Source organism: Mytilus galloprovincialis, chromosome 3 (genome assembly GCF_965363235.1).
Source record: "Mytilus galloprovincialis chromosome 3, xbMytGall1.hap1.1, whole genome shotgun sequence".
NCBI lineage: Eukaryota > Metazoa > Mollusca > Bivalvia > Mytilida > Mytilidae > Mytilus > Mytilus galloprovincialis.
Window position 1 is genome coordinate 83396756 of NC_134840.1, and position 14873 is coordinate 83411628.

The following is a 14873-nucleotide window of genomic DNA, read 5'->3' on the forward strand; positions in this document are numbered from 1 at the left end:
AAATAAAGAAAACCAATATAGTGAATATAATTGCACAATTGAAAAAAATACATATACAACTTTCAAATAATCATATTTTGACATTGTTGATTTAATGCATGATCAAGTCAGTTATCTTTGAATAAGTTCAAATTTGGCAAGACTGACCATTTTTAGTAATCATGTCTTTCTTGATCTTTTATGGCAGTGTCGACTTTACGCAACAATATATGTGAGAACAAGTTTCAAATGATATTGAAGATATTTGTACAACTCACATACTATGTTATAATCCAGGGCAATATCTTTTGTATACACGAAGTAAACGTTAACAATGATGTAGATATGGTAAGTTTATCTCGTGCTGGAACACTTCATTTGTATTTTCTGTATTTTATGTTTAAATTTCCTCTTGGTAATCGAAGTCAGTATTTTGAAATTGGAAGAAATATGTGTTATATCATAAGAACTATTTAAAGGATCAATATCATAATAAGAAACAGGCAGTATTGCTAATAAATATAATACTACTTACATTGTACAATAAACAAACACAGATCTACGAACACTTCAGAAAAAAATGTTTGTGGTATTTGAAAAAAAAAATTGAACAACAAGCACCCTATTTAATCATAATAGATCAATACATACACATCAACAATGAAACTAAACTGACGTAAACAAAATACATATAAATATAAATATCAAGTTTTGATTTAATGCAGGACATAATGAGTTTTCTAAAAATAAATAAAAATTGGGGCAAGAGCAACCATTTGTGTCTTCTCACCTTCATGGCAGTGTCTTCTCTATACAACAAAAAATTGTAAGAATAACTTTCAAATAATTTAAAGGCTATTAGTGCAAATCGTGCAATCTAAAGAACCAAATTTTTCATCAGATTGTAGCTATTTATTTTCGAGATTATTCCAAGCTGAACAAAAATAATGGATTTTTAATATAAAGGAAACTAGATTCTGAACAAAAATAATGGATTTTTATTATAAAGGAAACTAGATTGAGAAAAATACTTTGGAAAAACCAACAACAATCTCAACTTGGCAGTGTATCATATCAGTTTTCAGTTTTCACAAAAGAGTTGACAGACACCGGATATTCAATCTCATAAGTAGAAAAAAAAACTAACAATGCCATGGCAAAAAATGAAAAATATACCACAACTCAAAAAGTATACAAAATCATTTTTTGAAAACACAACACGGAAAACAACAGACTGATCCCACCAATATATATAAGGGTGATATAAGATGGCCCAGAAAGGTAAGCATAATTAGCCTGATCCACATGTGTCACCATTCGTGTTACACATGTTACCAAGGATATTGTGATGTTGGTTCGAAAAATTTGATGGACACAATTAGTTATAATGTATGAACATTCTGGTCTAAGTAATTCCAACTGATTTTTTGCAATGGATATAGTAGTTTACAGCTCCTTTTCTAAAGTTACAAACATTCAAAAAAAAATATTTCATGAATGGAATTTTTTCGTCATAAAAAAATAGATTTTCAAAAATGCCATTTTGCACACATCAATCAATTTCGTCATACTTCAGCTGCGAAATTATATAAATGTTTTATTTACGGATCTTTTAGCACTTAGCAGTATATTTAAAAGCACTAAATTGTAAACATACTCTGACAGTAACATAGTTTTGAAAAAAAAATCTTTGTTCTCCCTGTGACTAAAATAAACATTTTTTTTAATATTTCTGCTTAAGAAACGTTTAAATTCACAGTCTTATAGTAGATATAACAAAAAAGTCAACTGGGAATCGACAACAAAACAATAATTCTACTTCTATCTGATTATTTGTCAAAAAATTCGAAATAGCCCACAATGATCAATACGTAAAACTAAAAAAGCTATATATGCCCTTTTTGTTGACAAAATCTTGTTACAATCCAAATATACAGACAATGGTTTCTTGATGTAGCAAATATAAGCATATTAACTCGGATTTGTTTATGTAACGTCCTGAGGTAAAGCTGACTCCTCCTTTTCATTAGTTAATAACTTGCCACGTCTGTATATTCAAATTTTCTTTTCTCATCCATCTAAACAGTGTTCTACAAGAATATATAAACATTGAATATGATGATAAAGATTGTTATAAATAGGTATGGCAAGTGCAGCATTACAAACTAGAGTTAAAAAGTCCATAAGACAATGTTTGTCGAAAAAAGATTTTTTTTAGTTTCAACTCACCATGAAGTATTATCTGTTTAAAGATCACAGGCAATGCTTCCAAGAAACATTGAAAAGAAATACATCGACATTAAAAATATTTTTTTCTGAGGAACCACAGGTGTAAATATTTCTTTTTAAAGAGCTACTATTTAGGTCTATTTACTCGCAATTGTCCAGGTTATTTGGGGTGCAAACATGTGCAACCTCGCTGCATTCTGTATATGCCTGTCCAAAATTAAGAGGAGGCTGCAGTTCATTTGTTGTCGTTCTTTGCTGTATAATTATTTTTTTTTTCGTCTATAGTTTTGTAAATTAAATTAGGCCGTTAGTTTTCTGGTTTACATTGTTTATATGTGTCCTTTCGGAGCCTTTCATGGCTTCCACTGCAGTATGGGTTTGAAAGAGTAACTGTAATATTCATGATTTGCGGAATAGGGCCAGTTATACTTTCTGCGGAAAACGCCGTTTGATAACTGCAAATAAACTTGAGGGATTATAGCGGGGTACGACATACAAACATGTGAAATTGTCGTCCTCACAAAACTCGTTAGTTGCTACAACCCTTAAAAACACATGGCAATAGTTTTGGCTACATGTATACTTACAAAGAAATGATTAGAACTATGAATAGAACGCCTCCCATGATCAGGAACACCAACCCAGGATAAAATGATACCGAGGCTTTGTATACTCCGCCATACGTTAATTGTGCAAAGGCTGTGAACAGTAACTCTACACTAGCTACACTGGCAAATAACGACCCTGCAATTACAAAAATGTATTATCATGTTCACTATTCATTTTCGAACAATAAACTTTGCGACTTACAACTTACAATAAAAAAAATCAAAAATAAATATGTCCTCGAGTTGTAGCGTTCACCAAGCTTTTCTCTGTACGTTTGGTGCACGCCAGTCTTTACGCCAATGTGTGACGCCGGCATTACTAAATGATTTTCTTTCCCTTAGAATTACCAAACATTACACAACATTTGTGTAATATATTTTGTTAATATACCATCGACATTTATGTGTATTGATATGCATTAATGAATTAATAATCTCTTAATGTCTGTCATGTCTGTGATCTTTTTTTATTCAACATCTAATAATCTATAATGATTACTTGAATATTTTGATTATTTTCTCATTTGAGCTTTATCAGATTTTCCCTACCTTGTTCGGCTGCTGTACACTGTCGTGACATCATAGCTCTGACCGTCGGAAATACGGCTGCTGAACATATACCAACAATAACAACTGTGTAAAAATATATAAACATACATGTACATTGACATTAAAAATAAATAAATATGTAAGCGATTTGATTGATTGATTGATTGATTGATTGATTGAATGGTGATTTCTTTAAGTGGCATCAGCACAAAGAGAATATATCGCCGCGAGAGCTATTTCAACTGTTATACCAAGACTTTTTTGGGTGTTTTTTCTTAAATCAAACAAAAAGACTTTCAATATTTACCCAAGCTTTTGTTTACAGCGAAAATACTTATATACGAATAAAAATTGATCATAACATGAAAAAATGTTTAAATCATTTTTAATTGTTACAACTCAATCATATTTTGAAATATATTCCTACGAAATATGAAAACGATAATTAACGTTAAATATTGACATTGGTCTTATACATGTACTTTGGGGCTGCAGATTTGGGGTGGGTTTTATCTACAGTACTTATATAATTATATTCGAGGCGCTTCTAACAAAGAATGATTATACTGATTACCAAATCTTTCCGCAGTATCTGTGGTCATATCATGCATACACACACACACCCCTTAATATATATAATTGTATATATAATCCCCGATTTTCCTGGGGTTCATATTGCTCACTCTTTAGTTTTCTGTTAAGCATTTTGTGGACTTATTTTCGTCTGCTTGTAATTTTGTCTTCGACTTTAGCCTTTGACGTCTTCCAATTTTAACTGAATGACCAGACAATCGTGTCTAAAAAAACTTTTAAATTGTTTCGGGCTGGTTTCAAATATTGATAAAATTAAATCCGTACATTGTACATGTACTTAAGTATATACTTCCACTTTAATCACCGAAATACGGTCATTATATTGTTATAAAGTCTATACAACACGGAAACTTCCTTATTATATTTTCCGACACTTCATTAAAACAATCTTAATACCTTTATTTCATGAAAGCTAAAATACCATAAAAGTTTCCGCATCAAAATTACAATATCCATATATACATTTTTAGTTACAACTTTATACATAAATTTTAGTTTTCTCGTTTGAATTGTTTTAATTTGCATTGTCATTTCGGGGCCTTCAATTGCTGACTATGCGGTATGGCCTTTGTTCATTGTTGAAGGCCGTACGGTGACGGGCGTATTGCATTTCCGCTAATTTTTCATATTCCCAATACTACGTTTCCGCAAAGGAGTAGGTCCGGTAAGGACCGATTTTGGCCTCAAATTTCAGGTTCATCTGACGAAAGATTTTGACCACTTTTTAAACACTTAAGTGTCTATTTTATTTGAATTAATTAGTTTATGTGAAAGTTTTAACATATTTAGTTATTAAAAACGATCCGATTCAAGCTCAAATGTGAAAAATCTACCTAATATGCCGAAAAATGTCACTTTTCAGATGGTTTTTGGTAAAAATGAAAGTGGCCGCATCCGAGTTCATCATCAACCTTTATATATGTTATGTATTATCATAAAATACAACTTACATTTCAATATTAAGGATGAACACGAATGCGGCCACTTTCGTTTTACACGAAAACCGTCTAAAATTTAACTAAAATGCTAGAATTATGAGGATTTCAGTAATTTAGCATGACTTAATGGTGCTAGTACCGGATATATGTGCGTTGTATTGTCAAAAACAGCCCATATTTATGTAGCAGAAGCATTCTACTGTCCAATAAATAACTAAAGGTTTACATTTTAACAATTTTGTAAAACTGCTATATTTTGGGGCCAAAAAGGGGTCTTACTGAACCTACTCCTTTAAAGTATACGTTTCCGCAATACATGTATGTATTTATTACTTTTCCGGAAATTTACCAGGTAAATTATAAATATTTGAATATATTTTAGATAAATTATCTATTTTATTTTTTATAGATGGCAATTCCAATTTGAGATATCCATCAACCATTTGGGCATCCTCTGGGGCATCAACTCCTGACACCGAGGAAAAGAGAACAAACAACGAATGGTGCAGAGTCTTTTCATGTCCACCTGAACGAGCAGTTTTAACGCTACCCATCCTAACATTTTTGTCTTTGTCGTTATGTTATTGAAACTGCAAACAACATCTTACATAAAGATGATAACTCTAACTGTAAAAGCATCCGTTTGGAAATATGAACAGGAGAAGATGGACTTCCTTCTTGACTTACAAAATACAAAACTTATAAACGGTGAATGTACAACTGTGGACTTTGTACACAGTACGACGTGTTGGCTACAAATATTCTGCCAGCACTGATTTATGAACTCATATCAAGATATATCTGATTAGTGCTGACTTTTGTACATATGTTTTCATACATTTTAATGATGAATTTTACTTGCATGTTATGATGACCTTTAACTTAATAAATATTTATTTTGTATTCGATCAACAGGTATTCTTTAATTATTTTCGGAAAAGTAATTATTTATTTTTTCCGGAATAGTTACTTTTTCCCGGAAAAGTAAGATATTTATTTGCGGAAACGTAAACTTTTTTTTCCGGAAACGTCATCTTTTTTTTCCGGAATAGTAATGCCAATTTGCGGAAACGTAAAACGCCGACGTTGACCTATAGTTGTTAATTTCTGTGTCATTTTGGTCTCTTGTGGAGAGTTGTCTCATTGGCAATCATACCACATCTTCTTTTTTATAAATGTCCATCATTTTTACATCAACATGATCAATTTGAACAATTGACAATTCTTTCAAAGAAAACGCGAAATATAATTCGTTTGAAAAAAGGTTAATAGTAAAAATATATTTTTCAAATAAAATTTCATATATGTAGTTCTTAAATAGTTTTACAAAATCGCCAAAACAAAAAAGTTTCTTCTGTAACTCGACTAAGTCATTATGATAAAATTAAGTTTAGAGAACCGATAAAAAAAAATGAGCGCTTCAAGCCTTCATATTGAAGAAAGGGAGTTTGATAAAGTTGCGTCATTTCATTTTAGTACAATTACATTGACAAAAGAAAGGTCAGAAGTCTATTTATTCAGATCATCATACGATTACCTAAACATACATGTATGCTTTATTATAATAAAAAACAGAAGATGTGGAATGATTGCCAATGAGACTACTCTCCACAAGAGACCTAAAGGACACAGAAATTAACAACTGTATATAGGTCACCGTTCGGCCTTCAACAACGAGCAAAGATCATACCGCAGTTCGATGTACAATGTATATTGGTAAAAACATATTCAACTATTTTGGTTTTTATCATGATCCTGACCTCGGCTTTCAGATATTTAGCCTTGGGCTTTTTGATAAGTTTAAACCAAAAACAGCGCTTCGACCAGATAAAGGGCGGGAATTTTGACTGCCACATACAATTGAGAGTATGTTTGCGGACGAGGGATAAAAAAATTAATATCTTGCAACAGGTCTTCTTTAATTATACGGGAAAAACAATTCTGATACAAGTGCCTGCTGTTTTTAAACTTGTTTGAAAACGTAGCACACACCCTCATCAGGACATCGCACTTTACGAATGTTTTCCAACCAGACGTACCACTTTAGCTAGGGTTTAAGTAACGGTCTATATAGCTAGTATATTCTGCCAACTCTTGTGTTGCTTGGATGTATGTAAATGAAAATTAACTACTAGTATATAGATGTACTTACACAAATAAACAAGCCAGTCTTTAGTCGCAAATGCAAGGAGGAGACTGGCAGATGCTGCAGAAAGAGTCCCAATCACTAAAATCACATAGTCTTGAGTGAATACGTGTAAAATACGTACTACAACCATTGCTGCAACCCAGTTAGCGAATGTCTGAACTGACGTAAAAATTTGAACTTTTACCTCATTCCAACATATTGGTGATTTAAGTAGATATAGTGTTAGGGTACTGGATCTCCCCAATATAGCAGCACCGGAGAGGGCTAGGATAAATAATGATGCCATTAACTTCCGACGTCTCCCTTCTGGACTAGGTAAAACATAAAAACGGAAGCATTTGCAGAAGTAAACAAGACTGAAGGTTTCATTGCGATCCTGCATGGGTGACGTTTCTGGAATAAATAAAACACAAAATACTATGGTAAGTATAGTCAAAACACTTATAAATATCAAAGGAAAGTAAAAATTTCCGTATTTGATCCAGTAACCCATTCCAAGTGTTGCGAGAGAATATGTGATTGATGCAGTACCTTCTACGACAGACAACCTAAATGCCCTATTTTTACCAGGTTCCGTAACATCGGCAGTCATTCCAAAAAGAGCCATCAGCATGCCTCCAAAGCCACCAGTAAGGCCTTCGATCACTTGTGCAAGATACAAAATGTACAATGATAAATGAAAATGTATAACTACAAGGTAAATTATCTCTTTTAGTAATAAACCAGCTAAACAAAAGCACAGTACGAATTTTCTCCCTAGTCGATCCGAAATTGATCCTAAACATAGAATTGGAATTACCGATAAAAATGTACCACAAAATCCAAGGTACATTAAAAATTGTGAGGATTCCTTTTCTATTTTATCAACTAAAATTTTCGGATTATTTGACGAATTAGTACTAGGACTGTGACAACTTTTCTCCTCGTGGTTTATAAAATTGGAAACATTATGTTTTTCTGCTATCACTGTTATTGCATAATATTGCTGCACTGGCCAAAGACAACTTGCGGCAAGAAAATACAGCACAACTAAGATTTCAATCGGCGTCCATTTTGAAAGCTTGAAACGCTTTGCTCCTCTAGCTGAAGGGTTTAACAAAGGAGTGGTGGTGTCGTCTGTTGCCATCTTTACTTATCTGAAATGAAAAGTGATAAAACTTTAAAAACTTTGTCTACTATAGCTACAAACAATAAATCGAGTACTCTGCGAATTAAAAAGGACGCGTCAGACGACGTCAGAGCAATCACAGCATAAAGTTGACAGTTGTGACGATTTGTTTGCAATTTAGAGCCGAATATCAAAATTCATTCAAAATTTTATAGGATAAATAAATACTTCTCATACCGAAGATAGATCTAGATTTACATGTATATTCAAACAAGTTTTAAATTCAGTGAAACAATTAATTTTCAATATGTACACCAAATAAAAAGCAATTTACATATCATGACTCATCGATAATATATACAGACTGGATCTAGTGGGAGATACATGTACATGTATATATTATAAGATCACATGTAGTCACATGTTCAATTTATTACATTTCAGATGATTAATCTCAATTTTTTCAACTATTTCATTTTATCAAAACATACATAATTTTTATGATTACTTCCAATACATAATAATATATTTGGTAAAGTAATTACATTTTTTGTTTATGTACTTAATATATGTCGTTTATAGTTTTCGAGACAAAAGACAAAAACGAAAAACAATAGCAAAATGTTCACTCCCATATGTACAAAGAGTCGCCTGACGATTTCGGCCATGTTTGAGTTATTTGAAGATCTTGCCTTGCAGAAAGTTTTTGCTAATTTAAGTTGCTCTTTATCTCTAATTAAAAAAAAAGACTGACAATCAGGATGATCCAACTACATGTATCTTGGCTGTTTCAGAGAAGGTTTTTTTTACAAGTAATTAAACGAATGACGGACAGGGCGGGCGCCAAACCGAACGAAAATCGCTCAATTGGCCATTCGTGTACCATAAGTGAGCTAAAATGAAAAATTGTTACGGTGGCAATTGCAAACTTTAAAAAAATCAAAACTTTTCACTTCTTAAAATCGATTGAAAGTTGTTAAAATTGTGTGAACATGTAAACCTTTCAAGTCAGTGCATTCTATCAGATGACTAATTTCATTGATATTGACATTGAATAGTGTGTGAATGCATTAAAAAAAAAATCGGGATCATGACCCCTCCTATCCCCCCTCATTGTTACTACATGTGTATATCAACATGATGAATGTAAATCCTTAAGTCATCAGTTTATGATCAACGTATAATCATGATAATTATTAATAAGAAGTCAATAGTAGTTCTATTCAAATCCTTGACAAAAAGGTTTACTAATTAGAAAGTTTCTTTCGTAAATATTGACACAATAGTCTTTGTTAACCTGTTCAGTGACGGGGTTAAGTTGCGGTCAATGGGTCTCTTATTCATTATTACGTAACTCCATTACATTCTTGCTATCGGTATTTATATTTCAAAAAATCAGAAGTTTGTTAATATACATGCATAGCTTGCACACTTCTTACCTGTTTATCTTTTGTAAAGTAAAATACTTCCGCAAGAAATGCATATCCACTTCGTGGAGGAAGTTCCGCGTGACAATGTTATTATTTATTGTTTACATGCATTCGGAACACCTCGGTTCAAACATATCGTTGTTATCTCCCCTGATTTTCCCGCCATATTTAGTGTTTTTTACTAAAAATCCAGGATTCAGTGTATCCTTGACTAAATTAATGTCTCTGATAAAACAAGATTTAAATGTAAGTAGTAATGTACTTAATAAGAAAATTAGTATCATTTTGACATATTTATCCTTCATTAATGAAAGCCGAGTCACAAAATCTATCATGAAAACACAACTCTGGGCAGGGACTAAAGTATACAAAATCCCTGCTCTGGGAAAGAGTTCTGTCCAGTCAAGGAATTGTATATTTAAATATACAATTCCTTGGTCCATTTTAGTAAATGTACTTATCACTAGAATCTGAAGTCCATTATATTTACTAGATTTTTCTGATAAATAGAATAATATTTGTTTGCAATAAACGTTTGTATAGTGTCACTGTACAAATTATTGTTTACATTTTGTCTCACTCTGGGATCAAGTATATAGACATCTCGTATTAAAACTTTTTTTAAACATTCATGTTTTTTTTACGAACTTGGAAATAATTTTCTTTCAAAATCATCGGAATAAAAAGACCAAAAAACAATTGATTTCTTTTTTCTTTTGGTAGTTAACAAATAAATTGTATCATGATACAGTAATTATTACTGTGGAAGTATCTTTTTTTTACTTGTTTTTATGGCATAGAATGTCAAAGATAAAACCTGCCGTCTGTATGTATATCAACTTAAAATAATTTACAACCAGAGATTACAATTGCATAGTTAAAACATATTGAATATTTTTATAATTGCTGTTTCTGCCATTTTGATATTGGAATTATTTTCTGGTCATGTGGGCAGTTTATATTAATAGATTATTTTGACATGAAAATAATTTCCGTATTAAAATGGCAGACACTAGAACTAGAACACACCCGCGAAATCGCGGGCATATACAGCTTGTGAACTGTTGTAGGATGATTTTTTGTAAAAGATATTATGTATGGAGAATTTCATAAAAGGTATCAAAAGCCCTCTCTCTTTTTCCAAAGTCCGATTTGTTTCCTTTCTGTTAAATTCAATTATTTTCGTATTTCTGGCCTCAACCCACTATTATTCTTCTCCTTTGCTACAATGCATCTTTCGGTAAAAGTCAAACTAAATTTACAAAATTGCACCGCTTCAAACATGAAATAAATGTAACTGCTTATATATACACCATTATTAGTCTAATAAAATATGCTTCTAGGACAATTCATCAGTGCTTTTTCTATTGAGAGCCTTATTAACATGCCAATGGTAGGATATGAATCTCGTATAAATGAGTAAGACCGACTAATGCTTATTTGAGGGTTGTTCGAAGGGGTCCTGATCCCGAAATCCCGGGCTTAAAAACATAAAATCCCGAGATTTAGAATTTAAAGAAAATCATATCCCGAAATCCCGAAATCGAAAAATATATACCCGGATCCTGTTAGAATCAATCCCCTAATCCCGAGCTTAAAAACACCCGATCCCGACGTTCCGAAAAAGGTCCCGCCTCCCTCTAATCTCTAACCTACTTTCATTTTTGCCAAATCACTTCTTTCACTTTCAACAATAAATTTATATGCCCCATTTATGGGCATTATGTTTTCTAGTCTGTGAATTAGTGCGTTCGTTCGTTCGATCGTCCTTCCGTCTGTCCCGCTTCAGGTTAAGGTTTTTGGTCGTGGTAGTGTTTGATGAAGTTGAAGTCCAATCAACTCGAAACTTAGTAAATATAGTGCCGATGTGGCATCCCTGTACTATACCGGGAAACATTCTTGTGTCCACATGTTTTACTTATTCTTATATATATGCAACTGGTATGACCCTTAAATAGTAAACATTTCAAAGAAAACAGTAGACAGAATATAGAGAGTCTCTATATATTCAAGTAGTATATTCGTAGTTTACATGTAGATGTTTGATTGGCTTATTTATTTTTCATTTTTGTTATCTATCATACGATTGGTTGTACTTGTGCATGTTTCAAACCGGAAGTCTTATCTATAACTAAAAGTCAGTCTGATGATGGAATCAATATCCGGACTCCTTTTTTTGTCGTTTTTATCCAAAAATAACTGTATATGAATAGTCATAAGAATTGATGACAAATGCGACTATGCATGTTACCTATAGAACACAGATATATGATGATTAATTTATCGTGGAAGAAAGAGAAGCGACACACAAAATGAGGTCTTGGGGCAAGATATATTAATTATTTCTCATTTTTAAAATAAAGTAAAAAATAGTGTATTACCAAGAAAATTACTTTATCCAACAACTCAGAATAAAACACAAGGCATCAACAACGCAATTACAAAAAAATGTACATTTTTGTAGTTAAAAGAATGGGAATGCGCCCCCCCCCCCCCCCCCCAGGAAAAAAAGGTTTACCCCTCCCCTTTTCCCACTTCCTTTTTTGGGAAGAAATTGTCTTTTTAATTTCATAACTCTTCGAGAAAAAATGTCACCCCCCCCCTCATTTCTCCCCCAATCCCCCAGGTTCTTCTTCTTTAGTTACGGAATACCATCAACTTTTTGAGGATTACTTTCCAGCGCATGCCTGTATGAGGTCGCTTTAAGCTAATATGATCATTTTTTTTTTACTTTTATTTATTTATGAAATTTACAATTTTTTAAGTTTTAATTTTTACATTTTTTATATATATTTTTTATAACTATAAGATAAAAACAATAAGCACATTTAGTTTAGATGAGAGTATGTTTTAAGGAGCACCTCATGAGTGAGTGCATCCTTAAAGTTGTCTGTAGAGGTTTGGTTTGAGATATTGGGTGGTAATTTGTTCCAATCTTTGATTGTTTGGCTGAAAAAAGAAAATTTAAAGGTGTCTTTATTACACTGAAGTTGTCTGTATGTCTGTTGATGGGTAGTTCTTGTTCTAGACTGGCTTTTTATGAGTATATCTTGCGATGGTATTGCAATTTCATTGTTGATGACTTTGTGCAGCATTTGGAGTCTGGTTTTTAGTCTGCGTTCTTGTAAGGATTGCCATTTTAGATGTTCTATCATTTCAGATACACTGCTGGTATTGTGATATCTGTTGCAAGTATATCTTGCAGCTCTTCTTTGTACTTGTTCCAATTTATATATATTTTCTGAGGTGTGTGGATCCCAAACTGTACAACAGTATTCTAGTTTTGATAATTGTCTCATTGAAAATCATACATGTTAATATATTTCGCTGAATATTTTCTACTAATATACCAGTAATATTATACATGAATACATAAACATAATCATGTTAATACACTCATCCAGAAAAGAAAATGCAATATTTATAACAGCATTATCTTTTAATTAAATAACACAGATCTAAAAAACCACAGAATGTAACAAAATAACAAATATTTAAAACACAGAATGTAACAAAATAACGAATATTTTAAAACACAAAATGTAACAAAATAGCACATAATATATCAATGAAAATTAAAGTGTAACATATAATATTACAATCAAATGAACACAAAACTTAAAGAACCGTCAGATCTTATCAGGTGAAACAAGTCATTCTTATAAATGCTAAAATTACTAATGTTGTAAAAAAAGATTCTGATAAAGAATAAAAACATGGGATGAAATCCAGAAAAAAAGGGGAGGGGGGATCCCAAAATAATATAAACTATTAACTTTGTAAACATTAATGCTTGTAAATTGTAAAAGTGGGTTATGATTTCTAAAGTAATGCTGAATTGTGCAGTATTCTTGAGGTAGATCAGAAGGTAGTATTGAGATGTCATTAGCACACCACCAATTGTCTTTAAAAATAAATTAAAATGAATAAAAAATCACAAAAAGTATTTGAATATGAGATTAAGCTTTCAGAGTCTCTAACGCCTTGGGAATGTATTGTACTTTATAGCTTTATTTCTGACATAGAAGGACATATTCTAAAGCCAGGAGATTTCAACCATTTTGTATGAAATAGACCTGTCCTTATAAATCTCCGAGACTTTAAACCGTTGTTTCTGATTTACATAGAGATCTAAGAATAAATAAACTGCAGTTTTTGACAAAGACAATCAGTTGACCATTAACTTGAAGTAAGGATAATGTATTCACTATTTTTGTGTGGAGATAACCAGGTCATAAATTTCAAAGGAGATTTCATTTGAATAAAAATATAGTGTATAGATAGATAGATAGATAATTTTATTAACCAATCATGGTGCCCAAAATTTGAGCTATATAATCAAATGAATTACAAAATAAAGCACAGAAAATGATTAGAATGATTAAAGTACATTTGAACAAAAAACCACATGAATACACATTTACACTAATTAACCTGATATAAACCAAGTTATTGACAAAACATAGTTGTTATGGATGCCACTGTGACCTGGAGAAATTACATAAATCTTTATAGTTCTAGGTCTATGGGAGACAACTCCTGATCAATTTTATTTCCTATATATATATATCTATATATATTTTTTTTTTCTTATTTTTTTTTTTTTTTCAAACCACAATATTTTCTATAATTTTCTTTCGTATTCAAAAAGGGAGTGCAATAAATTAGATAAGTTTGAAGTAACAAACAAATCTTCAGATGAAAGAATCGAAACAAATTTCATTTCATCAGATAATCTTGAAAAATTTTTGAATTTTGAATTTAAATTAGATAGATGTTGAGATCGAGTATCTTTTAGAACAGGACATTTTAAAAGAAAATGTAGTTCGTCTTCAACTGCGTTCTTACATAGCTTACACTTTCTGTCTTCAGCTTTAATTCCAATATACCTCCCTCTTTCGATTTCAAGATCATGACAGCTAGTTCTAAATCTTGTGATTATTTGCCTGTCTTTTTTTGAATTCATTTTTAAATATGATTCAAACATAAAAACATTTTTAAATTTTCTGAAAGTTCTTAATTTATTGCCAGATTGTAAATTCAGTACACTTCCCAGAATTGCTTTCTAAACTAGCTAACCAGCTTTCTTTAAATTTAATAGTTAAATATGTTTTTACTTTTTTTAGAATATGGTTTTGTTTAAAGTATATGCTTATACACATAATTAACAGGGCCTCACCTGGTGATGTTTCATAGCCTGAACGGTTTCGGTCCAAAAAGGACCTTCATTAAAAGCAGAATGGTGGATTAATGTTTGCACCCTATATATATATATATATATATATATAT

General features: G+C 31.7%; 1 protein-coding gene across 1 annotated transcript; it reads right to left on the reverse strand.

The window, feature by feature from the left end:
* Nucleotides 1–1123: 1123 nt before the first annotated feature.
* LOC143069163 (proton-coupled folate transporter-like) lies at nucleotides 1124–9722 on the reverse strand. The gene is made up of 5 exons (XM_076243651.1): nucleotides 9594–9722; nucleotides 7050–8182; nucleotides 3366–3449; nucleotides 2796–2952; nucleotides 1124–2069 (listed from the first exon to the last, which is right to left on the reverse strand). Exons 2-5 carry the CDS (start codon nucleotides 8170–8172, stop codon nucleotides 2006–2008), a joined length of 1428 nt encoding a protein of 475 aa, XP_076099766.1. The 5' UTR covers nucleotides 8173–8182; nucleotides 9594–9722; the 3' UTR covers nucleotides 1124–2005.
* Nucleotides 9723–14873: the final 5151 nt, after the last annotated feature.

Excerpts from the sequence above, each read along its gene's own strand:
- LOC143069163 (XM_076243651.1), bottom strand. The coding sequence starts at position 8,172 with ATGGCAACAGACGACACCACCACTCCTTTGTTAAACCCTTCAGCTAGA. Across the intron at positions 3,450-7,049 it reads AGACTGGCTTGTTTATTTGT|TTGTTATTGTTGGTATATGT; the intron begins GTAAGTACATCT and ends ATTTTTACACAG. Across the intron at positions 2,070-2,795 it reads ATAGTTCTAATCATTTCTTT|AACACTGTTTAGATGGATGA; the intron begins GTAAGTATACAT and ends ATATTCTTGTAG.